The 27,614-nt window shown below is 48.6% G+C and overlaps 1 protein-coding gene across 1 annotated transcript; it reads right to left on the minus strand.

Annotated features, from left to right (window-relative positions):
- Positions 1-1,323: 1,323 nt before the first annotated feature.
- LOC119399632 (keratin-associated protein 10-5) lies at positions 1,324-22,261 on the minus strand. The gene is made up of 6 exons (XM_037666438.2): positions 22,136-22,261; positions 20,437-20,676; positions 18,215-18,421; positions 13,007-13,054; positions 7,626-7,865; positions 1,324-1,564 (listed from the first exon to the last, which is right to left on the minus strand). Exons 1-6 carry the CDS (start codon positions 22,191-22,193, stop codon positions 1,359-1,361), a joined length of 999 nt encoding a protein of 332 aa, XP_037522366.2. The 5' UTR covers positions 22,194-22,261; the 3' UTR covers positions 1,324-1,358.
- Between the last annotated feature and the right edge of the window lie 5,353 nt (positions 22,262-27,614).

A 27,614-nucleotide genomic window follows, 5' to 3' on the forward strand; every position in this document is an offset into this window, starting at 1 on the left:
CTTAGTAGAATGATTAAGAGAAACGATTTAAAAAAAAACATATGGGAGCTCCACCCCTCTGAACCTGAGGAAGTGCGTAGCACAGGCATCCAGCGATTCCCGTTCGTAGAGTTCCTACTGCTCCGTTTACGAAAGCGTCGATGACGTCAATGTTTGAGGTAAGCATGGAGGGCTTCCCCGGCACGAGTAGAATCTTGATGGGGAGATTCGCAAACTCGGTGTGCGACATGTGCGCAACTTTTTGCTGCCCTTTATCGACTTCCTGCTTGTTACGGCAGTTGAGATGCGCGTCGTGTGCAGCGAGTTCCGTCCGGCTGTTTCCCCCATCAGATGTAGCGACGCAGCGCCGGCGAAGCGTATGTGGAGGGGCATTCGCTCACTCGTCGAGGCGGGGGAGCCCTCTCTCGCATTGCCCCGGAGTCAGCCACAGGTTCTAAAGGTTTTTAGCAATTTTTAGGTAATTACTGCGATTACTTCTTGATTATTTCTGTTAATTACATTGTTTTAGACCTTGTTTGCTTATTTTAAACTGGTTTTGAGCATTGCGAGCCTTGTTATGGCCTGTATGGAGCGCTTTACTGTGAGCGTGATCAAGCCACGTGAGATGCATGGATGGGCGACAAACCGGGCGCCTAAAGCGTTCCGCACATAAAATAAAAATGCACTTCTTATTTTGAAGTCCCTCGTCCAGGGCCCCAATGGCTATTGCGACTCGCCGGACCTGGTCAAGGGTCGGCCATTAGCATCCCTAGAATCGTGTCTCTTATCACATCGTACACATTGTCGAGTTGATATTCTTCTCCGTTATGCCTGTATGATGTCCAAGGTTTCGAGGTGATTGTGTTCACATTGTTACCATTCACATTGTTATTACAGCTTTTTTCATAACTTCGATGGAGGCGAAAATACTTGAGGCCCATGTACTTAGATTCCAGTGCGCGATTAAGAACCCCAGGTGGTCGAAATTTTCGAAGCCCTCCACTACGGCGTCCCTCATAATTAAATCGTAGTTTTCGGACGTTAAACACCAACATTTTTTTTATGATAACTTGCTTCACACGCACTCGCCCTCAGACCAATCGCATAGCGTGCGTCAATTCCAGTTAAAGATCACACTGTGCAGAAATAAGCACTGTTCAACTTTGACTTCTGATTTTCCACATTGCTTTAGAAACACTAGCTCTATATAAAGCACTACATATAAATATCTAAAACACTATATTCACATGATACATATTCACCACCGCAGATCCACAAAAGATAGTTGTGAACATCCCCTCATAAGGTTCTCCGCGAAATGGACCTTCTTAGTAATGCTTGAGCAGACTTTATTGGTCGATGATACATTTCCTCAAGACCTAGGCTGGAGATGGGCACTGGTCTTCGCGGACGCAGTTGCCTTGGGAGTCGCGGTAGAATCCCCGGGAGCAGTAGCACCCTCGCTGGCAGTCCAGCGTGCATTCCGGACCAATGGTCCTCTTCTCACACGTCGCCTCGGCGCAAGAACTGCTCACGCAAATCTTCAACTCCTCGTTTTCGCGACATGTTGGTATAGGCCACGAAGCTGCACGAGAAGGGAGAACATAAGCGCGCATAACCAATCAGTCGAGAGAGAAAGAGAGAAACAACTTTATTGACGGCACAGCGAGGTCGTTGAATTTAGCTTGCCGGTGGTTCGAATGGTGGTGGCAAGTAGCTCGCCACGACCTTTTCGGCCCAGTTAGTAACTTCTGTCTAAATACGATCAATCCTTGTTTATGTTTCCAGAGACAGCCTTAACGGCTCAGTATTATAGGGGCCCTAAAGCACTTTGCCAAGTAATCGTCGAATGGCTTCATTAAAAGAGCGTATTGCTTCATGAATGAACTGCTGCAGAAATTTTCAGAATCCGTCAGGTTCGAGCGGAGTTGCACGACTTTCTCGCACGCTTCAAGCGCTTTCTCTCTCCTTTCGTACTAGCGAGCGCGCTGAAAGCTACGCAGGGAGGGGGATGACAAGGGGGCAAGAAGATGTTCCGTTTGTCAGCGCGCGTCGTGACATTGAACACTTTTTTTTTCTTCGAACACGCGGCTTAGTTTCAGTGTGATCGCGAGCGCGAAGCGCTATAGGGTGCCTCAATGTGCCCCCCCGCCCACCCTTAGGGTGTAGCCACCCTTTGAAGGGGCTCATACCGCCGTGCCTCCATTTTTTTGCTAGCGCCCAGCGTCTTTCAGCGGTGCCCTCGTAGAGTGGTGAGACGCTGTGAGCCTGAACATGGCAGCCGCGCCGTAGCAGACGCCGCTCATGTCCGCACCCTAAAGCGAGAACGCGCGCAGCAAAGCACCCGGGCACGTGGCGGCATCCCGCGGCGGCCACGGTAACTATGCAGCTCACGATGCTCAAATTGGCCAATGGCCGTGGAATTTGGATTTATGGCACAGTCATCTGGGTTTATGGCATCATTTGTCGAGAGAAAAGGGAACGATTTCTAGTTGACCTTGAGAATTTTAAGTTCCAGGCCGCGTGCTGCGCTCTAACGTTTGGCTCGCGTGTTCTTAGGAGCCTCGACTACCGACCGGCAGCGTTTTCTGACCACGCTGAAAAGGTGTTGCAGGGCCCCTTTAAAGTCTCAAAGTGCGAATGCTCGCAAGAAGTAAGAAAAATGTAGTAAGGACAATCTAAGAAAATGATACGCAAAAAGGATGAAAATATGAAACATGAAGCGACAACTACAGGGTCCAATACCATAAAACAACACGAAAAATACAAAGAGGCAATGACGATAGAGACAGTTTCTAAATAATAAAATGCGCAAGTCCAAACAAGACAAAAGTTCAGGGGAAGATAGAATAAGCGGTGAGAAATGGTTGAGCAGGGAATGTCGCTGGAGTGAACGTTTCGACAAGTGCTCTTGTTGTCTACTAGTTGTCGACAGATGCGAAAAGTGCGCTGCTTTCGTCGGCTGCAAGAATAAACAAGCAACACTAGTACAACATCACAGCTTTTCTGAGCAGCTCGATTCTTATGTGTGCTTAGGAATATTTTTCTGAACCAGTTCTATGTTGTCGCTACCGGATCTACAAATGTACCGTTAGATCACCGACGTCCGACACCTGTTAAAATTGGGAGTAGACAATATCTCGGGTTGAGTTTTCGCCAAGGTATGGCAGAGTTTCGTAGTTTGCGATAACCCATTCCTGCCTTTTATATACGTTTTCATTTTTATAGAAGTTTTCGGAGAACTAAGACCGGCTAGAAAGGTACCGGCTAGAAAGGTGGCCTGGAAGTTAGCCAAGAGTGTAACTATGGGCTCGTACCTCTGTAATATAGCATCTTTGTAGCATACTAACACTTTTATGCCCATACGATAAGAGCAATAACTTTAGTGGTTTCACGTCCCAAAATCGCAATATTATCTTGAGAGACGCCGTAGTGGAGGACTGCGGAAATTTCGACCACCTGGGGCTCTTTAACGCCCACCTAAATCTAACCACACGGGCCTCTGGCATTTCGCCTCTACCGAAATGAAGCCTCTGTGCTCGGGATTCGACCTTTGGGTCAGCAGTCGAGCACCATAACCACTAGGCCACCGCGGTGGGTGTGGAGATACGACGGGCATTTTGGTAGAAATATGTAAATTACATGACATTTCGAACGTCGGGTGTCACCCAGATGGATAAAGAACGCCGTCATTTACCATTCCACGTGACAGCTTGGAAAGACAGTTCATGGTCTTACGGTTGCCCCTGAAATACCGGTCATTAGTAGTAGCTGGAGTTGTGGTAGTGGTATGTTAGTAGTAGTAATATTGTTTATAAAATCGAACGCTTGGTTTGTAGACCTCCCTGGGTCTTTGCGACGTTGCATCTGCTCCCTTACCGAAAAGTCACTTAGTCTCTTATGCATTCGCCTAAGACGACTTGAAGGCGAAAGCCCCTTTTTTATTATTGTACTTCTTCACAGTCGATATCATTAATCCCTCCCCTGCAGCTTTTGCACCTCGCGTGGCATTGCACTACCCCCGGGGTGGGCCCATCCTTGTACAAGCGACGTTGTCATGTGATGGCATCATGATTACGTCATGATGACGGCACAAGTCTTGCTATCAGGGACGTCAGATGACGTATCTTGACGTCATCTGTGATCACGTGATACGTTTTGTACCGTCCATGCTAACGCTTACACGGACGGTCGCTTTTCGTGTTTAATGGGGCATATAAGGCTTTCGCCTAATAAGCATCGCCAGAAGCCCCGCCTCGCTATTCACACATAACCTAACTGAACTTCCGTTATGCCCCTTCCAGTCATCGAAGCGACTTCCTGTTCCACAAGTTAAGCCTTACCCCCACCTCACACTCGCACCGTCACATTTTCCTCTTCATTTTTCCCCCGAGCAGCATCAGATTGGAATGACCTTTCCCACAACATTGCAGCCATTACTATTCCATCAATCTTCTTGGACAATGTAACCAATTTCCTTTCCGGATGAATTTCCCCTGGCTGTACTGTAAACCCACCCCTTATGTAATACCCCTTTGAGGGGTCTTTAAGGAAATAAAATGATGTGATGTGTGATGCGGTTTCTACTTCCGCTTCTGGTCAGCACCTCACTTCCGGTTGTAGCCTAACTCAAAAAGGTTGATCATTATGCCTATAAGGTTAGGTAGCGCACAGGCCCGTAACTAGGGGGGGGTTGAGGGGGTTCTGACCCCCCCCCGAAATTTTTTTGATGCTTTAACTTTTCGGGTGATACTAAAATATTTACACGCCTTCACAGCGACCACCAGCTGCCAAAGTTACACTGCAACTTTCCTGGCATTGCTTCCCTCTTCTTCCTTTCTTCAAACCTACCCTTTTACCAGAACACCTCAGCGCTCCCTCCCCCGCACGCGCACCTGCCCTATTTGTACAGCTTTGCACTTCGCCCTCGCGTTCCTTCGAGTCTTTTTTTTTTTTTTCGTCTTTCACCCCGTAGCAGCTCCTTTATTGATTCCAGATGCTTTCCTTGTGCATTGCCGCTGGAGAAGTTATCCGTCTGTGTGGACCGCACGTGTCGGCTTTGGGTTCCTACGAAAAGCGCGTCTCCTTCTGTGAAGGTAAACAGTTCGACAGCAACGGCAACACCAACACGAAGTGCGCAAATTTGCCAGGGAACGAAACCCCTAAGCGGAAAAACTCAGCGGCGCATTCCGAGGACGCAGGCTGCAGGGTAAACTTTTCTCAAACTGTAGTCCTCGCCACCGAAACGAATCATCGAAGATGACATCTACTGAAAGACTGGCATATCCGAGCAACTTCGAACAACTTTAACCACACGCAAGGACATCTACCTCTTCTGTACACAGAAGGTATATGCGCCTCCCTACAAAGCGCACAAAGCGAGGATACAGCCGGCACACAATCCGGCACCAGCGGTCAACTTTCACAGGAGAGAAAAAACGCCGCCAAGCTGGGCTGCGCGCGGGAGTACAGAGGCTGACGTCACAGCCTACAAAGTGCATTTTTGGGGGGTCACGGCTATTTAATTAGCGCAGCCCAGAGAGAATTATGCAGGCGCCCAGGGAGCCGTCTGTGAAAAGGTGACTTTTTCACAGGAACGGAGCAACACCTCCTTTCTGGACTGTACCAGGGGAGTGCAAATGTTTCGGCAGTGCATTCTTGGGGGTTCACGTATATTAAGGGGAGTATGCAGTGCCCGTGGAGTCTTCTGTGAAAAGGTCTTTAAGTAGCGTTAACCCAGTTTGCTGCAGCTGGAGTACAATAATGGGCCTGCATGCACACCAGCTGTAGCGGCGTTCAGAAAACACATGCGCCACGCGGGAGCCGGCGCGTTCATCACACTTCTACATTCTAGCCACTGCAAAGTGGATAAGAGAGGAAGAAAACATCGCCCGCCGTTCACGCCAGGCAGTCGAAGCAGTCGCAAACGTCTTTTTGGAGCCACTGGCCACTTCTGTGTGCGTGCACAGGATTGCGGCAGCAAAATGAAAAGACACTCTGCAACAACGAAGCAAAGGAGTCTTGCGTCTTACTTCAAGAAAGTTCGAACCGATGAAGCGGACGGAGAAGAACCGCCTCCTTCGAAGGATAAAACTTCGCCCTCCTCAGCACTGGTGGAAAGCCAAGCGCGTCCGAACTTCTGTGGCGACTCAGGAGAATGCACCGGTTTATATGAATCACCTGAGAACGAACACAAGCAGGACACCCATGCGCCGCCGGGAAATGATGGTGGCCGCAGTGCAACTCCAAGTGACCTTTGTTCTACGTTCAACGCTGGGCAAAGTGACGCCTTTACCACTGGGCAATGCCCAAGGAAGGTGAGTGGCATGGCACCTACACATTCTGGTTCGCCTCCCCTCACACGTCTCTGATCTCTTTACTGTCTCTGCTTACGTACGGAACGACCTAACCTGCTGCCATTCCCGTCGCCGACTTTGCGCTGGCGACGCTAGAGTGGCAGCTTGTAACACATACATACCGTTTTGTACCGCGGTTACATTGTGTTACTTCATCAGGAGCCGTTGGTCGCGGTGTCCCCAGCTTTGGTGGTGCTATTGTCCAAACTTATTTCTTGCTTTAACCAGAATTTGAGGTTGACATACCAATTTCTTTATTTGGGTACAAATAATTGAAAAGTACCATCGAATTATTACAAGTAAGCGATGTACTTGTTTTATTCACGAAAATAAGCCAGTATAAATCTTTAAAAATGGCAGCCGTTCTACACGCGAACCCCCCCCCCCGAAAAAAATTCCTGGGTACGGCCCTGGTAGCGCACTTTCGACGGGGACAAAAGAAACAGAAAGGACACGACACTCGCTACCAACTAGCCCAGCTCTCAACCTTATCAAAAAGGTTGAAGCCATGCCCAGCCGGCTGCGATGATATTTCGTGCGACTAAGTGATCCCCCCCCCCCCCCTCTCGCTTGCGCGCATTTTCTTGGAGGTAATATGAGGGGCTGAAAGGTCTAGGCCACCTGAGATGGTTCGTAGGATGGCGTGCGCTCTTTTGCCCCGTATACTGCAAGACGTCCAGTTCATTAAGATATCAAGGCAATTTAAGGCACGCCTTGGACCAAAACGCCTGATCACCTCTGCCCACGCCCTCCATCCCGACAGCATTGTAACAGCAACTGTTCACTGTCCTCGACTGAAACCTCTCGCTGCTTGCAGATTGATTGCGTGACGCCATGCTTGTAGGCTGAATTGCTAAGCAACTGTTTGCTGCAATATGACAATAAATTGACAATAAATTGTGTATTTATTATATACGTCGTGGTCCCTATCAATGATTGCCCTTTCAGGTGAAACTGCGACTTCTGCGGCGTGTTTTTTTTTCCTTTTGCTTAACGAGAAACATGAGTTTCGTTTTTTTCATAATGCTGCCAAGCATTCAAACAAGAATGCTTTTGAACCTTGAAGGTTTACGAACAGTCTAAATTGGAAGACATTGTTTCAAAATCCAGCATCGCCATGACACGTTAGCGTTGGGATGTAGACGCAATATTAAAAAAAATCGTCCGGCTTTCCCCACTGGTTACGTGTTTCGGATGGAACGTACCTTCTCTAGCTAACGTTGATCACCGCTCGTTTCTTCAACCGTTGGCACTAATTATGCCATACCCCGTTTTGAGTATGTTACGTACCTAGCGGTCCTTGTTGGGGGCACTGGTTCAAGGCGACACACTTGCGTTCGGCGTTCCGGTAGAATCCTTCGGCGCAGTAACAGCCGTAGCGGCAGTCAGCCGTGCAGGCGGGGCCGATGATAGGCCTTCTGCAGCTGGCTTCGGCGCAGCTGCTGCTCACGCACCGCTTCCACACCTCGTTGAGGTCGCATTCTTGAGGCTCCGGCTCGAAGTTGAACAGCCCAGAAGCACCGGAGCTTTCTGCGCAAGAAGTATGCATGTGCGAACTCGCAGCAATAGTCGTCGTCATGAAACAGTCTTAACGGAGAGAAAAAAAGACGAGGAAACGTGAAAGTACTACGAGGCTAACCGGGAGATTAAAAAAGTCAGTTTCGCCGCAAGGACGAAGCGATGAATGCGATATCAACAAATTGAAATGTTATACGAAGTAAGGATAGCAGCTAGTTCCTTTAGGACCGGATCTTGCGTTAACACACAAAATTTTGGCGCAAGGGAATACGGCCGCTCCAGCGAGCGACGTGATTTTCTTGGTGTGTGCCACTTGAACGCGAAGTAAGTGGTGGGAGCACAGTACGTACAAATATATAAGTCGTCTACTTATGCCCCCTAGAGATATACGCAATAAAGAATTCACCACGCAATTAGGAAGATGCAATACAGAGATATCGCAATAAACAATTCTGCCTCTCTTTCCACCCTGTGAATATAAACGTGCAGAGACGCTATTAGGCGAGCTTAATAACCACCTTAACAGATGTCCATTTGCGATAGTGGGGGCGGAGTTTCTCAGCTATTTCATTCTGGAGAAGATTCATCACGATGTGCGCCCAATAATAACATCATACTTCTCGCTGTGCTTCACCAACCGTCCATCCTCACCTTATCTCGCATATGCACGTTTTGCATGATCTCAACGTGCCACAGCATTCTTGCTCAGTGCCCGCAACTCACGAAGCCCCGTAATGATCAGCTACCCGCGAAGCGCCAGCTGACTCATCGTATCGCGAAACAGACTGTCTTTTCCTCGGGCATGTGAGGGTCGGCGTGTCGAAAAATTTGGGTCATCTCTCCAGTGACCAGTGTGGCGTTTCCGTTGGGGAGCTGTACACGCGTTTCAAGCAGAGTTTCCGCCCTCTTTATGCATACGGCACTCATGAAGGTGGCCGAAACCTGGCACAGAAAATGTTCCTTGTCGCCAGGGTCAACTCCTGATTCTCTATGTCCCAGCGGCTTCTCCCAGGGAGAAATACACCTGGCGTAGCTTATCTTCGCTGCTCCAGTTATTGACAACTGCGACCCTATTGTACGCTGTGAGCAAACTTTCCGGTCTTGGAGTGATGATCCGCGAAAGGTTGGCGGCTCCCTAGGTTGCCGGAGCATGATCGACGTAGGTGGCACAGGGACTGTCTGGTGTTTTTGAAAAAGAGCCCGTTCTCTCGCTGCAGTCCTTGGTGCCTGCGGCTACTTCGACATCGGCTGGATATTCGGGAGTGAAACTCGGGCAGCTCTCGCACTGTCCAGACCAGCACTGTGCCTGCTGGTTCTGCAGCCTCGACCATTCGGGCCCATCGATTTCGGTGACCAACATTTGAATCCCTACCCTCCCATAAGCAGTGGTGAACCAACTCGTTCGCGAGTGGGGGTGCTGGCGTCGCTCACTCTGTCCGCCGCAGTGGCGCAGCCGGGGGGGGAGGAACGACACCGGGCCGTGCCTCTTTCCGGAATTTTTTTTTTACTATGGCATACAGAGCCCAAAATGACACTTGGCCCCAAAACAAAGTTTTGAAAGCAAGTCATCTGATCAGCTATGAATATAGAAAATCACCTCAAATCAAAATAGATATATAGTGATTTGAGGTGATTTTTTACATACCATAGAGCTGATCAGATGACTTGCTTTCAAAACTGTTTATGGCATACAGAGCCCAAAATGACACTTGGCCCCAAAACAAAGTTTTGAAAGCAAGTCATCTGATCAGCTATGAATATAGAAAATCACCTCAAATCAAAAATATATATATATGTGATTTGAGGTGATTTTTTACATCCATAGAGCTGATCAGATGACTTGCTTTCAAAACTGTTTGTTTAAAATCAAGGAAAAATCTTCTGCACAAACATATTTGCACACTGGGCGGCCCTATACCGTGACAACACAGCAGTGTTTATTAACATTTTGGTGGAAATATTGGCGTGAAATTTAAAAAGTACATCCAAATTTAACCTGATCATCTTAACATTGCATCAGCAAACCCCCAGTCTGAGTTTGGCGTTGTAGATACGATGAGTATGAAGAACCTGCTATGACTCTAGTACCTTAAATTCTCACTTATTAAACAAAACATGTGGCTGACAAAGCAAGGTACTTCGCAGAAGTCTGCAGGATAAGCCAAGTGCCAATTTCCTTACTGTTAGAGCCCTCTAATATGAAGTCTTTCTTCAGAAGAAGACAGAGTTCAGTCGATTAATATTTAAGCAAACCACATTGAGCTGTCTGTCTATAGTTATAAGATTATAAATGACTACGAATTTATATAATAGGTGTCGTTCCTTGCCCTCCTACTTTTCCCATCTTGGGTGGGGGGTGGACGAAAAAGCGGGGAAGTGGCCCTTTACTCCTCCCCTCCGGTTCCTCCAACTAAATAGCCTACGTAAACTGTGTAAGCTCAAATTTTCCTTGAAAAAATGTTGGCGATTATAACGTTAAGCTACGCCGCATTGTCTTCTTCCGTATAGGTCGTTAGCTGTTAATGACTGGTCGAAATTTTCCGGGTCATGCTCACAGCACCTGCTCGTAAAACGACGCAACAAATGACGGTAAGTGATCCACCGTGTAATTACCACGTACGCATGACTGCGTAAAATAATAACAATAATGAACTATTTTCAATATGGCGTCTTATTTGTTATTGGTTCTTCGCTATTCGTCAAAAATTTTCAGTGTGCCATAAAATCGCCTCTAATTGTTACGCGACGTCACAAGTATGCGAAAACTCGCGGCGTTAAAATGAAGTTGCACAATAAGCAGCACATTACTGTGCTCAACAATAACTCTTTTTTTTTTCGGAATAGCCAGACAGTGTCTCTCTCTGAACGTAATTTAAGAAGGCTGCCCGCCAATTACATTGGCAGCGGCTGCTTATAGCAGCGGGCGAGATGGATTCATATGCTTATAATAGGTACTTTCAGTTGTGTTATAATGATGTTGAGCTGTTTTTGCGCGTGTGCAGCTCTCTCTGAACTCATCGTTGCTGACAAAGAGGTAAAGAGAGAAATAAACATTATTAGGAACAGACACAATCCTTTGCAGGTACGCAGCCTTCTTAGTCCAGAAAACCGTGGACGCAGATCATCTCCCTGGTGAGGTAGATCAAGTAACGGGGAAACTTGAAAGCTGGGCTTCTCAATGTGCTCGAGTCCACTGCCTTGTAGCAAGTCGCCACGATCGCTGCAGGCTACCGTATGATAAGCCAAGTGAAGCAGGCTAATCGGATACTAAAGTGGGAACCTATTTTAGCTGTCCTGGCTAGGCACAACTAAAATACTGGACACTTCTGCACACGCATCAACTCACAGCAGCTTGAATATGGAGCAGTGGCGATGCTATTCGTTTTCAATGAAAGAAACTGAATTTCCTGAAAAAGGAGAGCGTTTGATCAGGCTATGAAACATTGACTGGTTCCCGCCCATATTTGCGTCGCGGATTACTTAAATTTCATGCCAGGCAGAACAAAATAAAATCATGACAGATTGCTGTAATGTTATAGAGCCCCTTGTGAGCGATAGCCTCCTCTGCAATGCTCGAGCGTGGAACAGACAATGTGTGGTCATGACACACGGAGGGAGTCGTCACAGCAGAATCGTAGGACAAATTTTCTTATAAAATTACGTTATTGCTGCGTTCAAGTAAAACTTTGAATGACTTGTCAGTTTCCCAGTCTGCAGCTGACAATAACCACTGTCGAAAGTGGGGGGGGGGGGGCTCCGCCCCTCCGACATTCCTCAGTGGGGGGGGGGGGGGGCTAGCGCCCCTCTTGCCCCCCCGGTAGATACGCCTAGGCCCATAAGTGTCGTGCAGAATGTTGCCACAGACTACTTCTCTTTATCAGGCATCAACAACGGTAAAGAGGTAAAGAGAGAGAGTTCGCAACTGGGCAACAACCTGTTAAGCCTATCAGGCTGGGAAAGTGACCTTGCACGCGGACAGCGGTGCAGCCGCTCCGTCCAGCAGATAGCCGTTTCGTACACGTATATTTAGACTTGGCGGGGCTTCTGCCGCTCTGCCAAGTATTCAAGAATCTTTTTGCATGCGTTCACCGGTACTCAAGGTAGCCGGAAGCTACCCCTTTTCGAGGTGTCACAGCGGAAATCATGACGGAAGCATTTATTATGAAAGGAGAGAAACAGACATAACGCCTGGGCTTAGGGCCGGCTGTTCTATTTCCAGCTTCGTCTTCCTCTGCTTCGTGCTAACCGATCGAGCGCATGTGAGTGCCCGAGTCCCGGTAACCAATTTTCGTCATTACAACTACAACGTGGGTAGCGACGCATGGCTGCCCCTCCTCACAACTGCTGACTGAGGATGCCACTTTGAAAGTTCGTTTTCGTCCGCCCTGGCACGATTGCTCGGCACGCGCCTCCATCACAACACGGCTTGCCCAGCTGTGGTGTGAAAATTTTGCAGCACAAGCAATTTTGTACGAACCAGTATTACCTGCAAATCACTACAACACATAAAATCCAATCCAACGCCATATAGTTAAGTATAAACGAAATGTACTTAAAGCTAGCACAAGCTAAGTCACTGTAAGAACTGAGCTTAAAACAGTTAAGTATGCACGAGGTTCTCGGTGTAAAATTTACGCTATTATGCGCCCTCGTACGTCTTACCAGTACTCGGAGCACAGGTCGCTACCGTGGCCGTCAGCAACAACAGGAACACCTTCATCCTTCAAGTTTGCCTGTCTTCGTTCCAGAACCTGAAGTAGAAGTGACCGCGACTGGAACTAATGCGCCGCTTTTATTCCCTCTACGAGATATCTCAGTTGCAGCAGTCAGGGACCAGCAACCTGTTTTGTTCTCAAATTGAAAGCACTTTTCACATCATTACGCAGTGGCTGCTGCCTGCAGTCTCGAACGGAACTCGGCAGTATACATCGGCGCAAGCACTCGCAAAAGGTGCCTGATTGTTTGCTTCGTCTGCTTCCTGTATGTGTTGCTAACACGATATGTGTTGTCACTAATTGGCCTCTCGGATATAGCTTTTCCGTCAGCTGCAATCTACCAACTAACAGTGCGCGCACTCCTAGTCTTGCCGAGGCGCCAAATATAAATTCATTCTGCAGTCAAGCTTTCCTCTCGCGTTTCCCCCAGCTGCCTACGTGTCATCTCTGAGGGCTCAGCTGGCCATTGGCTCCATGGCCACGACCCTGGGCACACATAACCAATGAGTTGGTGAAGACATTAACATGAAGCTTTACATAGAATTAATTTCATTGAACTGAAATTGATGAAACTTAACAACGCATCAAGAATAGAAACTGATGCGTAATATTTTGTCGCGCTTATACAGTCGAGCATTCCACTCACTGTCTCCGTGCCTTCATCCGTCCATTCAATCAATCATCCGTCACTTACGACTGCAGGTCCGCCGAAAGTGTTTCTTAATTCGTCGGTGCCATTTCAAGCCATTCGCTCAACAAGCGCGCGCAACGAAAAAAGGTGGTTCTCATAGGAATCGGTATAACACGAAAGTGAAACGTGTCGTCACAGAAGTAGTTGATTGCTTTGGTGCAATGGTATATGATGTAATTATGGTGCAATGGTGGTGTAATGGTGCATTGATGTAGCAGCGCCTGATGTGGACGCACTCACGTCGACGCCTAGTGGCACATCTGCGTACCGACGACTAACGCCCATGATCATGATTTAACCCTTGCGGTAACTGAAGTTCTTAAACACATACGTGGACACCGCATATGGTGAATCCCGCGCGAATATGGCATCAACAAGCACATAATAAACACTGATACTCGATATGCACTCCTCCAAAGCGTCGTGAAACGCGAAGAGATGCTACGCGCGTTGTCTTCCATGTAGCCTGGCAGTTAATTCTCACAGGGCGAGCGGGGAACGCGGTGGGAAAGCCAGGCGAGCGTCGGAGACCGAGGAATTCGGCTGAAACCACCACTTCGCGGTGTGTTAAACGAAATTACACTTCTACAGGGAACACGCCGAATGGGACGGTCGCAGCAATGACGCGTTTTTTTGTTTTGTTATTCGAGCCTGGTGGCACACATATCACCACCCCGTTATAAAGGGGACGCTCATAGCATCCATCCATAAATCCATGCAAAAGCACTGTGAGGAAAGTGTGAAAGATAAAAGGCGCGTTCATGTAGCCTCCGTTGTGTTTTTGGCGGTAGCTCAGTGGGCGAAACGCCCGTCCGCCATCGTCGCGGACCGACAGGTCATGGGTTCGAGTCCTGTTAAAGGAGCTTTTTCTTATAGTTTTTTTTTTTCTTTTCCATTCGATGGCGTTCATTTTGCTGACGTACTTCAGTGACGGAAATACGTCATGAAAATCTTGGTGGACCCCTGCATAAAACACTTTCGTGTTAAAATAAGATCTCGAAACGGCCGCCGGTTACCGGCGGCCGTTTCGAGATCGCGAAGGAAAACATGATGCGACGGCGAGTGACGCCACCGCGAATGCAACCGACGAGAAGAATCTCGCCCTTTCACTAGCTTGGCTGTGCTGCACGCCAATGAATTCACTAGACGCTTCTGGAACCCGTGAGCGAGGAAATGTAAGTGTGCACCGGCGACCAGCGAGCAGTCAGTCGGTCCGGAGATGGTGAACTGGTCCATCAATGGTTGTGTGCTCCGTCGATCGTCCCTTAGAGTAGGTCTTCTATGTGTGCGTTCGTGCGTGTCCTGGGAGGGGCAGAATTTGACTTAGGAGCGACGCCGCTGGTATCGATAATGGGCGGATAGACTTTAGCATTCGCTTCGAGGCAGGGCGTTTCATCACCTTGATACCAACCCTTCCTGACCGCTTCGCAACGGCTTGGCAGCTTTCACCACCGACTTGTGACGCAATGCAGAATGTGTGCCACCAGATGCGACCCTACGCTTTAGTCACACAATGTTACATCATACACGCCCGACATAATCAATGTATGTCTGCTTTCAGAGCTGTTTTAAGCACTGGCGTGGCTCTTTGGTAGAATGCTTTACTGCCACGCAGAATACCTGGATTCGATTAGGGCCCGAACCCTGACTCCTTACTAGTCTTTTTTTATTCAAACACACCAAGGTCACGTGCCTTTTTCTGTACCACACGCCACCTTTTACAAGGTAAGCGTATGATGGGGTTCTTAAGGCTTCCGCCTTAAAGAGTGGCACTGCTTTCGAAGCGGTCCCTCTGGTCAACCGTACTTGGTTGATGAAAGCTATCATCATCAACCAAGCATTAACAGCTCGACCAGGGGGCATACAGTCGAATTTGGTCGGGTCAGGTAAACTCAGCCCTGACCCTCGCTTCTCAACGTGAAGCGATGGTGTCAATCTGGGCGCCAGACGCCACCGGCGGCGGGCGTAATTCTTTGCTTCCACCCGCCACCTGCCGAGCCGACGGTGAGAGTCACTCTGTGTTCTCGGCTACGGCTCTGGTGGCAGTGTTGGTGTTTGGGGCCTTATGTGTTTGTAAGTCCTGGCCTACGGTTTCTACAGAAGACGACGAAGACGACTGTATGATGCTGTGTAATTTCATTCTAGCCACTACACGTATTCCAACATGTCTACTTTAAGAAATACTGGGAAAATACTCGTGATGCGATTAAAGGTAAGACATACAGTCGAATTTGGTCGGGTCAGGTAAACTCAGCTGTCTGGTCGGCTCAAAATTTCAAGCTTCCGTTATTATACTAGCACTTATTTCCTTTCTTACAGCGAAAGCTGTTATGAGATCATTTCAACGGCCGTTTTTTGCGCCGTAGTTGTCCGCCGCCGCCGCCGCCAGTGTCCGTAACCGCTATCGCACGAAATAAGAAACGAAAGGAAATAAGAAAAAATTTCCAGGATGGAACGAGGTTCGAACCTGGGTCCTCTGCGTGGAAGCCCAGTGTTCTACCTCGGAGCCATGCCGGCGCCTGCAAATGCGTTGCAAAAAGACCCTACACAGGCTTCATACCGGGAAGTAACCACATTAACATATGTAATGTAGTGTAGTAGAAGAGTAAAATAACAACCAGGCGTCACACAAACGCGGATTCTGTAACCGGGCGTCACACAATGCGAAGTGCGCAACGAGTGGGTTGTTGAATGCTTCCTATCCATTACAAAGGGCTCCGCCATAATTCTTCATCGTCATCAGGCACAGCATCAACAAAGTGCGCATAATGCCTTACATGCGCTTAGCAGGTACCACGGCTCTCCGTAGAATGACGAAAAATGGCATATAGTGCCTGCTTCCCTAATTCTCAAAAATTACAATGATTTATAGCGTAGTGGATTCCTCGCAAGTGCACTTGTATTGGTTGCCAAGGAAGGCCATAAGCCCATGATCCATTTTCTCGGGATCTCAGTAAAGTTCTTCGCCCCCCCCCCTCTCTCTCTCCCACGTCAACGTACGTTATACAGCATGGCGGGAGAGGGAAATAGTGACCGGGCGTCACACAATGCAAATTGCATAACTGGTGGGCCGTTTAAAGCTTCCCACCCATTACAAAGGGCTGAGCCATAATTCTTCATCGTCATCAGTCGTCGCGTCAACAAAGTGCACATAACGCCTTACAAACGTGTAGCTGGTACCTCGCTTCTCCGCAGAATGACGAATAATGGCTTAGTAAGTGCTTCCCAACTTCACAAAAATTTGTGATTTATGGCGTAGTGGGTACCTTGCTAGTGTACTTGTATTAGTAGCCCCAAGAGAGCTTACAACGGGCTCTAGAAACGCCGCTCTTCCAGCTTTCGCTGTGACTGTGTTGCGGGCTCAGCGCAGGCCTGGCCTTTTTTTCTACTTTAGTTACGCTGAGGTAAACATTAATCTAATTATCATCCATAGGCTACAATAAGTTTTCTTGGCCAATCCCCCAGGGTGGTTATGTGCCAAACTTGGTAGGCTACAAACAAACAAACAAACAAACAAACGAACCAATCTTATTCTTTCTCTCTTTATCTTTCTTGTTTTATTACTTCATCGTAACGGGCGGCAATAAACGGTCTCCGGCACTCTAACTGCTTTCACTTACTTATCATATGTAGCGCTTTCTAACCCATATTGTAGCGGACCGAGTGGCGTGCTACATTTCGGCGCGGCCAGTGTTACTACCCACGATTCCAGGCGTGGTACTACCAAACATATATCGTTTCAGGCTACAGAATTTTCAAAGCGGACAAAATATAGTGCGCAGAGGGTCACCAAAGTGTAAACCATCCTCCGCGTCCTTGCGGGTTTATCCGCCGCACCTATTCCCTCTTCATATTCTCGCTTTTATGGAAATAGAGGAGCAGAACGTGTGCATGCCTCATCGTGTTGTTATCGCAACCTAAAACACAGAACTCGAGTTCGCCTCCTCGTTTTGACGGAGTTGGGTCAATAGGATGAGCCGCACAATAATTAACCAAAGTGCGCGCGCCACTAGACCACTGTGGCTGGTAAGGATGAAATCTTTAATCATGTAGTAAGCATTCTTCTAGTGACTCATCTTCTTCTTCATAGTCGTCATTACATCTGTACTGTGTCCAAGGTTTTTCGAGGCGATTGTGTTTCGTACCACTTACTTTCTCCAAAGAGCACTTACATTATCATCGGTACAATCACTCGTCCTTACTGCGATGCGTAACGTGCGTTAAATACCGTTGAAGATTACAGTGTGCTGTACTGCGCAGTGTTTTTTCTATAGTTTTTGGTTTCCAAGCGAAGCTTGTTGCAAGTTTGGTTTTTGTGGCTAGGGCATTGTACGCGAAAAACCCGGTGCCTCCGAGTGTATAGAAATGCGGGTGTGCACAAGTGAGCTCATTGAGAGTGCGCCGGTCGCATTCGTACTTGTATGAGCGGTTTTCCAATTACTCATGCTCTATCGATCGTGGGCTTCTCGGCAATCAGCCGTTTCTGAAATGGCAATCTGATCTTTTATCGGGGACACCTGTCATTTCACCTTGCGACATTTTATTGTTGTCCGGATATGAACGCATGACCGTCGTTGTTGCCTGTAGCAACTGAAGTGTTGCGCTGTTAAGCACGTGAAGAATATCCAATTCCCGGCATGGAGGAAGGACGAAGTCAGGTGGGAGAATAGCGCAGTGCGATAGAAAGAAAGAAAAAAAATAAACGTAGTAGGTCAAGACCGTACACTCCAAGCTTCACTTGCCCGAAAGCGGAAGAGCTGACTTTTTCTAACTACTTTATAAACAATAGCACTGCAAAAGTCTGCGGGAAGAGTATTCGTATGATATGTACCCACTATAGCAGATCCACTAAAGACAGCTGCGAACGTCCCCTCAAAAGGTTCATTACAAAATGGACGTTCTTGATTATGCTTCGGTAAACTTTATTGGCCGATGGCACGTCTTCCCCGAGACCTAGGCCGCAGTTGGGCACTGGTCTTCGCGGACGCAGTTGCGTTGGGAGTCACGGTAGAATCCCTGAGAGCAGAAGCAGCCGCGCCGACAGTCCAGCGTGCATTCGGGACCGATGGTCTTCTTCTCGCACGTGGCCTCGGCGCAAGTACTGCTCACACACGTCTTCCACTCCTCGTTTTCGCGGCAAGACGACGACGTAGGCCAGGACACTGAACAGAAGATGAAGAAATCATTATGCGTAATCAGCCCTGAGGTGCTAGCGCAAGCATCAAGTAAAAAAAAAGTAAATCATTAGGACAGTCTATAGACAAAAAGAAGTACAAAGAGAGGTAAAATGTAACACAACAAATCATAACAACAGGGCAAAATGGCATAAAACACAATATATACATAACGACAGTGATGTTATTAATCATAGTTCAGAATACAGCAATATACGAGGTTAGCTTAAAAAGACGAAGTAGGAGAAAAGGACTACATCTGCGTGACTCTGTGCTAAAGGGGCGCAAAGTTAGCGATGAAATTGACTCTGAATAATTGAAAATATCAAGAGCAACGAAGTAAGAATTACGAAGAATGGTTGAGTGTCAAATACGGCAGGCACTAACGCGAAGAGGCCTATGCTGTCTGGTTTTCTTAGGGGAAATTGAAAAAGCCATACAAATTGAACAGATCAGATCAGTTGATGATGCCTGAAGTTTGGCAGCGGACGGGTGCTGCCACCCTTGAGGCTGCGATGCGATACCCTTGAGCATTGCCCATAGAATGTCTCTTTACTTTAACAAGGGTGGCTTTGTCGACCTCACTGTTTCGAGGGAATGCACGGAGCGTGGTGTCACTTCCCACGGTTATGTTCACCATGCACCCCTCCCCCCCTAATGCCACATTGACAGTCATTGTAGAGAAACCGCCAAAAATCGCGAAAGCGGCATCTGGAGAGATATCAGCCGCTCCGAGGCCGAATTCAGTGATGTGGCTTGAGCAACTACGAGCACCTATTGGAAGTTGAGAAAGACGGCACCTGGCGTTTCCGAAGTGAGCTTTGGCAGGTGCTGCCCACGTCAAAAGGTTGTTACGTCAGCCTCGGGAAACGCTAAGAGGTACGTATCAAACGCACCTCTTAAATGTTTTTAATGCGCTTACAAACACGGGCAAAAAGGCAACAAGACTGGACGCGCGCAGACTCACAAGTGATTGTTTAATGGGTGAAATATGACATTAGACAAAGAAAAACTGGATGAGATAAGATCACAGGCCATCCAAAACGAAGATACGCTGACGTCACAAAGTAGCATCTAAAAACTGCAGCTCGCATTCAGCGTGTGGCACCGTAGGTTCGCTTATGCAACCACGTGTAGTTTTTATATCACATGCCTCGAACAGCTGCTGAGCGCAACGGTCCCTATGACGGTAGAGAATCCTAGATATGAGGTGTTGGTTTCATTGTCCGTGTTTACTGGCGTAGTTAAAAAACGTTTTAGACGAACGTCAATCAACTATCCCGACCTGGCATAGGCGTGCGCAGGGTTCCCCTTCAGGGTGGGGGAGGGCGAAGGAAGAAAAAGCATACGCGTGCATGTGCCGAGCTGCAATAGCATTTTATTCGTGCGCGCTGGTTTTGATGGCCCACATTTGTCGAGATTATTCATTCTAGTGCTTTATGAACCCGCTGACGTAGGTCATGCAGTACGAACCTAGCATGCAAGTAAATAAGCGAGGGAAGCGCACTAACTCGCCGACAGATATCCGCATTGTGTTGCACGCGATCAAAATTGTCCGCCGCCGTGGTATGACAGTTACTGCGGTTACGGTGCTCGGCTGCTGACCGGAAAGACGCGGTTCGATCCCGGCTCGGCGGTCGCATTTTCGATGGAGGCGAAAATGCTAGAGGCTCGTGTACGGCGCGTATCAGTGCACGTAATAGAATCCCAGGTAGTCGCGAAATTACAGGAGCAGTCCACTACGGCGTGCCTCTTACTCATATCGTGGTTTTGGCACGTAAAACCCCAGCAATTATTATTATTGTTATAGCGATAAAAGTTCATAAATTTCGGCAGTGAGGTTCATCGCGGCGCCCCCCTCCCTATTAAGCCAATGTATGGGGCAGACTCTGCGCCCCCCTCTTTTTAGGTGACTAGGGGGGCGCCCGCCCCCCTGCCCCCCCCCCCCCCCCCCCCACCCTCTGCGGACGCCTATGCAACCTGGTGCTCTACTACATACGTACCTATTGGTCCCTGTTGCGGGCACTGGTCCAGCGCGACGCACTTGCGTTCGTCGTTCCGGTAGAACCCGTCGGCGCAGTAGCATCCGTGGCGACAGTCAGCAGTGCAGTCGGGGCCGATGGTGGGCTCTCTGCAGCTGGCCTCGGCGCAGCTGCTGCTCACGCACCGCTTCCACACCTCGTTGGGGCCGCATTCTTGAGGCTCCGGCATGAAGTTGAACGGCCGAGGAGCACCGTCGCTGTCTGCGAAAGACAAACGCATGTGTGTACACCAAGCAATAGACGTCGTCATGAACCAGGTATAAAAATGAAGTGTGACAGGCTAACCGGAAGATCGAAAAAATTCCGTCTCCTTTCCACGCTGTGACTGTGTGTTGTAAAGCGAAGCTTTTAGACAGGCTGCCGCTACCGCAACTGACGTTAGGCAAGAGCCACCACTACTGATTTTAGACGAGCACCACAACTGCCAAGAACGAGCACTACACTGTTATTTGCAGTTTGCTTTCAGGTAATTATAGAAATGATCGGCTCGTGGTCACTGGGATATACTGCGATGGTTCAGCGACCCCCTTCGACACGTTTGCGGCCAAGATCAAATCCAGGCACGATGTCTACAGTGTGATTGGTTCCTGTGGATCGCTACATAATGAAAATCCAAAATTTTCTCTGATGGACAACACAAAGCACTCCCGCTTGGCTGCTTGTCAGATGTTTACTTTAAATCGCGGACCATACCCGACATTTCTATCCCTTGTTCAAGTCATGGAAAGTGTACGGTACGGTACGGAGAACTTTATTTAAGGATCCGGAGAAGTGCCACCCCTTAGGGTGACACCGCGGGCCGCTCCCACGTGGGGACAGTTAGACCTAGCCTAACCGCGGCATCGCAGGCTCTCTGGACAGCCCAAAGTTGATGCTGATATTCCGAGCTCTAGAGGGCCGAGCTCCATTTCTGCTCTGTGAGGTCCTTATCCCCACGTAACGAGGGGCACTGCCAAAGCATGTGCTCTAAATCGCACGTTCCCCCGCAGCCAGGGCATTGCGAGCGATAATTTTATGAGAACACACTTTCCATGACGGGCGCACTTCTGTCATGGAAAGTGTGTTCTCATAAAATTATCAATGTCCATTTTGGCTGTTGCTGGCTTGATATAGACTGTGAATTCAGGTTCGTGGGCACAGGAACTTAGCCAACAAAAGACGAGGCGTGAACAAGGACAGGACTCTTATACACTCTTAATCAGGTCCTGGTTAAATGCTGGCTATATCCAGGAAACGAGACGAAAGATGTCCGGTTTTCAGGCTATATCTAGCACTTTGCGGGACCTGATTAAGAGTGTACACACGGTCGACACAGAAAGGCAACACATGAAATTACAACACTAGCGTTTTCATAGCGTCCTCAGCGGTCGCGATAGGTGTTGGAGCTCCTTAGGGGCAACGTTTCCGAAACCTCGGCGCACGAGCAGTACGCTCAACACTCGTGCTCGTCTGCCACACACAGTACTTGTAACTCACCAAAATACAAAAAAAAAATCCAATGCAAAGCCAAACAATTTAGTACGAGCGCCGTCAACTAAAAGCTAGCAGCATATAAGTCGATCTAAGCAATCAGCTTAAAATAGTTAGGTTAAGGGCACTGTTCTCTGTAGAAGGTGAACACAAGCTATCTTTCGCATGTGTGCGCTCTCGAACTTCTTACCAGGACTCGGAGCGCAGGTCGCTACCGTGGCCGTCAGCAACAACAGGAACCCTTTCATCCTTCAAGTTTGCTAATGGCTTCGTTCCAGAACCTGAAGTAGAAGTGACCGCGACTGAAACGAATGCATCGCTTTTATTCTCTCCTCAGGATTTCTCAGCCGCGGCGATCAGGGGCAGTACGTCTCTTTTTTTTTTTTTAAATCGAAAACACTTTTGACATCATTACGCAGTGACTGCTGCGTGCTGTTTCGAAGGGAAGTCGGCCGTACATCGTGGCAAGCACTCGCGAACGGCGCCCAAGCGCTTGTTTCTTCTACTTCCTGCCCGTGTTCCTAACACCACGTGTTGTTACTGACTAATTGGCCGCCCAGATATAGCTTTTTCGCCAGCTGCAATCTACCAACTAACAATGCGTCCATTCCTTTTCTCGCCAAGCAGCCGAATATAATCCATTGTGCAGTCGAGACTGGAAGCACACACGCTAATGACCCGACGGAAGGCACTGACAAAATGCCGCCCGTTTGTTCGAGGCGTGTAAGTACGATATCCAAGGTTAGTTCAAGGTTCCCGGCGATCGAAAGCCTTAGATGCCTCATGAAGCGCAAAAATTGACCGTGGGGTTCGGCATCGGCGCCGTCAACACGAGTTGTGCGAAAAAATCACCTTTACGCGATGACGTCACAGATCACCAAAATTCGTGACGTCACTACGACGTCAGCTGACGACACCATTCCATGGCATCGTCACGTGGTCAGAGGTGGGCCAGTGATGGAGGCAGTGCGAAACCAGCCGAGGTGCAGACAACTTTCGGAAGAGGACAGGGGAGAATCAGTGCGTCGACTGAGAAGAGAGAAAAAGACAATGGCTTTCGCCTTCAAGTCGTCTTGCCCATAGAGTTTCCTACAATACTTCCTAGAGGGAACTCTGGCGCTAGTGTCTATGGGAGCTGCAACGCATGGCGCTTCAGCCAGCATGGGAATGATGTGTAGTACACGGATTTGTCTAAACTTCGTTCTTTCGGCTCCGTTTGGCTCCGCGTCGCCTGCATCCGCTTTATTGCAAAACGAAATTGAGCAAGAGTCAGCAGTTCCACTTCACCACATTAACTTTTTTAGGCTCACCAATTCAAATCTGGTCACGGAGTTCACAACGATCCATTCTTTTATTCGAAAGAAAACCAAAATACAGTAATAAACAAAGCCACAAGTGCGTTCGAAGCCCGCAGGTACGCATAGGCAAATCCGTGAACTACCCATCATTCCCATGGTGGCTGAACGATCGCAGCGCCAGAGTCCCCTCTAGCTAATTTTAGGAAACTCTATATGGTCTTGTCGACATTAGGACTGCTTTTCACTTATTTATCAATCGTTTTGTATTCCGTTGTTCGCCTGAGAACCAAATTCACTGAGATTTTATGATTGTTCTCCCTACAAAACATCCAGTAATTCCAGGAGGGCAGGAAGCCGCGGATGAACCATGAACTGATCAGTCAAATAAGAAATACAGAAACTTTTACAGAGGATTTGCTCAAGAAATGACTTTCCGAATCACAGAAATCTTATAAAGCATTTAGAAACGGCGTCAACAAACATATTCGCTCACCCAATGAGAGTCATAAAGAGCCTCCCACGTATTCATTATTTATCAGTGGTGCATTGGTTGAGTACTTTCAGTCCTATAAAACACTGGGCATTTAATTTTCCGAAAACATGTAATGGGATGCAGGCATTGATTTCTTGGCTGGAAAGGTTTCGCGCACTATTGGGTATGTAGCGAGCTAGTACAGTCTCAGCGGAAAAAGATTATCACAAGTGAACGGTGGCCGGAGCCGCAAAATTGCGACACGCGGCGCTGTTGCTCACGATAGCGAAGCACATTCCACTTTCCAAAGCAGGGGTGGCCGGCGGACCGTCGGAAAGCAGCCCATATTGCTGTAGGCCCATCCGAAAGCCCGTATCTTAAAGAAACGCTTGTTCATTGCCTATCGCCAGATGTGGCTATGCACACGATATTCTTTTTATTTTTATTTTTTCTCTAAAGATGCGAGCAACCGTTTCTTTATCGTAGTTGCCCTTAAAAAAGCTGCTTGTTGGAGTGCTTTCCGCCGGCCACCCGTGCTGAAAATGGGATGTGCTTGGCACTCTCGTTATCGGAGCGCTGGGGGAAAACGCAGCGCCGCGCGTCGCAATCTTGCCACTCCGGCAACCGGTCACTTGTGCCGGTCTTTTTCCGTTGATACTGTACGTACAGTGGTCAACTCTCATATCTATAACGACGGAGCGTCGTCCTTGGCGTCGTGCTCCGAACTGCACGAGCGACATCTACAGTTGAAAACGGGGCACCTCTGAGCATGCGCAGCCCCACTGATGCGCCTACCTTACATTTTCGATCGTTGGTTATCACCGCGAATGCAACAACTGCTTTGGCCGTTGGAAGCGCTGTCAACATTTTATCACAAAAAGAAAAAAGAAAAAAGGAAAAAAGGAAACGAAGCGAAGCGAACCGTTGTCAGCGCGCGATGAAAGCTATGCGTGTTGATTTGCCGTTCGTGGTCACATTGTCCCAGCAGCAGATTTGCGTCCACTTATAAGTTTATCCATTGTCCGGCGCATTATCGGTATGATATGATACTGCGAACCGAGAATAAGTGCGCAGTATAGAACACGCCGATCCGGTGATTGCATTCTCTCTTTTTTTTTAGGCGCTATACGGTTGACAGCGCTTCTGACGGCGAAATCAGTTGTCGCGGCCGCGGCGATAACAAGGACGGAAATTACATGGCGAGCGCATCAGTGACACTGCGCATGCTCTGATGTGGCCCGTTTCAAGCCGTAGATGTCGCTCATGCAGTTCCGAGCACGACGCTCCGGCGTTATAGACATGAGAGTTGACCACTGTACATACAACAAGAATACGAACATGAGAAGACGACTGCACGGCTGACACGAGATCGCTGCGCCTGTTCTTGTTCGTGCCTGACCAAAAGCTTCTGAAAATATGTCATTTGTGGCCTCCTAGAATTCACATCTGTCTTGTTTTTCCAAACAGGTGACCTGGACTTCAGCTGATCGCCCTCACTTCCTGACTTATGCTTTGCGTTGGTCACTTCACTTGGCACACAGCTGCCAGGAACACGAGCATAGCAGTCTACGTAGTCTTTCCCGGAGTCAGAAAGTCATGACCTTCCATCAGATACCGTCTACATCGCCACAACCCCGCCTGCCCCAAGTTTCCACCCTGAACCTCCCCGACTTCTGGTGGTCGGGTTCGGAAATTTGGTTCGTCACCGAGGAAGCACTGTTCCGTCGTCAACGGCTCACTTCGCAGTTGACCATGTATGGCTATGTCATTGGCGCGCTTCCGCTTCGCACTACCACGTCGTTGGCGGTGTATGCTCTCCTCCAGGCGACCACCCCTGTGACCAGCGCACTACCGGCACAGAACGACATCGACTGCAGCAACTCCTTACATGCATTAGAGGAGCTAGGCCACCGCAAACCTGCCGTATCATTTGGCTACTTCACCGAACAAAGCACTTCGAGAAATCTTTCTACAGCGCCTGCCAACGCAGGTATGATTCTGACCGCGTCTTCATCATGGACGCTGGAATTTCATCTGGCTCACTTGGCCAACGAAATTATATATGATGGTTTTCCCTCCGTGGCAACACTTCGCCCAACTACGACGCTAGTGGCGACAGCTATGCGCGTATCCTCGCTGCTAATGAGCAGATCAACCGGAAAGTAGAGCAAATGACAGCTGAAGGTGCCACCTTCTGAACAAACCAGCTCCGTCCTTCGTCACAAACTCGCCACCTCAGCCATAATCGCTTTGGCCGCCGTTCCTGATACGCTATTCTGGTACCGAGCTTTTCGGAGGATCACTAGGCCACAAGTAATCGTGATCGACCTCAACAAGGAAGCGAAGAAGGTTGCACAACCATAGGCATGCGCGGGGTTGCCCATTGGGGGCGGGGGGGGGGAGGGGTCCCCCTACTAAGTCAAAGTATGGGGCAGACTTTGCGTCCCCCCTCTTAGGTGACTAGGAGGGCGTCCCCCTTCCCCTCCCGTGCGCAGGCTTATGTGCACAACTACAGCACGATGACACGGAACTGCAATCTTTCACATGTGATGACGCGTTGGGCAATATATTTGTTTCCTTGCAGATAAGTAGGCCCCAGAGTACGACTGTAAGCCCGAACACATGAGCCACGGCAAGCACGGCCTCTCTGAAGTCCATGCAGGCCTGGAAGCTGCAGGCCTGGAAGTTCCAGTTGCGGTCGACTCCGCTGCACAACCAAAAAAAAACCGGCAGATCCCACGCATTGTGGGAATCGATGTAATACGAAGCAGCCAGCAAAGAGCTGCATACATCGTCTTGTATGTCACTGAGGAAAATGCGTGTCATGGTTTTCATGTTAACTCCTATTTTTTATGTTCGTCACACAGTGACGTCGCGCAATACCAACTTTGGGGTAGATCAAGCTAGCGAAACGGCCGCCAGCGTACCATGAGCGTGGCACGTAAGTCATGCTGTACATGACATGTGTGTCATGACTGTCATGTTAACTCGTGCTGTTTATGTTCGTCACACAGTCACGTCGCAAGATACCAATTTCGGTGTATATCAAGCTAGCGAAACGGCCGCCAGCGCACCATGAGCGTGGCACGTAAGTCATGCTGTACATGACATGCGTGTCATGATTTTCATGTTAACTTTGTGTTTTTATGTTCGTCACGCAGTCACCTCGCGCAATACCAATATTGGGGTAGATCAAGCTAGCGAAACGGCCGCCAGCGCCCCACGAGCGTGGCACGTAAGTCATGCTGTACATGACATGCGTGTCATGATTTTCATGTTAACTCGGGCTATTTATGTTCGTCACACAGTCACGTCGCAAGATACAAATTTTGGTGTATATAAAGCTAGCGAGACGGTCGCCAGCGCACCATGAGCGTGGCACGCAAGTCATGCTGTATACAGTCGAAACCCGCGATAACGAAATCCCGAGGGAACGAAATTCTCACCGCAACGAAATATTTTCGGAACACCGGCGAACGCCCATAGGAGTCAATGCATTTCGTAACTCGCGACTACGAAAGATATTCATACCGCAGTCCCTCATTAACGAAATTTTTCAAACACGAGTGCGCAAATAATCTGCTCTCGCAACAATAACTACATTCGAAAACTGCTGAAATGCATTAACGCTACACTTAAATTGTGCAAAACTATCGCAGCAGCGTACTTGAGAAGTAGCCGCCATCATTGTTTAAAAAAAATATAAAGCTGGCGACAATGATGATGATGATCGCTTGCCGAAACACCTGCTCGTTATCGCAGACTACGTATCCAAATCCATTGTCGCGTGTGTGGAGTCATTTGTGGAGCGTTTGCTTTGTCGCTTGGTGCAACGTGAACTGTGTGTTGCGATTGCTTAGTCCGATTTCGCTGCCTACGGAGATGCCGCCTCCAACGAA

The sequence above is a fragment of the Rhipicephalus sanguineus genome, chromosome 7 (assembly GCF_013339695.2).
Source record: "Rhipicephalus sanguineus isolate Rsan-2018 chromosome 7, BIME_Rsan_1.4, whole genome shotgun sequence".
Lineage (NCBI taxonomy): Eukaryota > Metazoa > Arthropoda > Arachnida > Ixodida > Ixodidae > Rhipicephalus > Rhipicephalus sanguineus.

What these genes read in the sequence shown, in the direction of transcription:
- LOC119399632 (XM_037666438.2), bottom strand. Translation starts at nt 22,193, where the DNA reads ATGAAAGGGTTCCTGTTGTTGCTGACGGCCACGGTAGCGACCTGCGCT. An exon ending in CCCGCAACAGGGACCAATAG is followed by an intron (nt 18,422 to 20,436) that starts GTACGTATGTAG and finishes TCTTCTGTTCAG; the next exon opens with TGTCCTGGCCTACGTCGTCG. An exon ending in TGAGCCCTCAGAGATGACAC is followed by an intron (nt 7,866 to 13,006) that starts GTAGGCAGCTGG and finishes CTTCTTGCGCAG; the next exon opens with AAAGCTCCGGTGCTTCTGGG.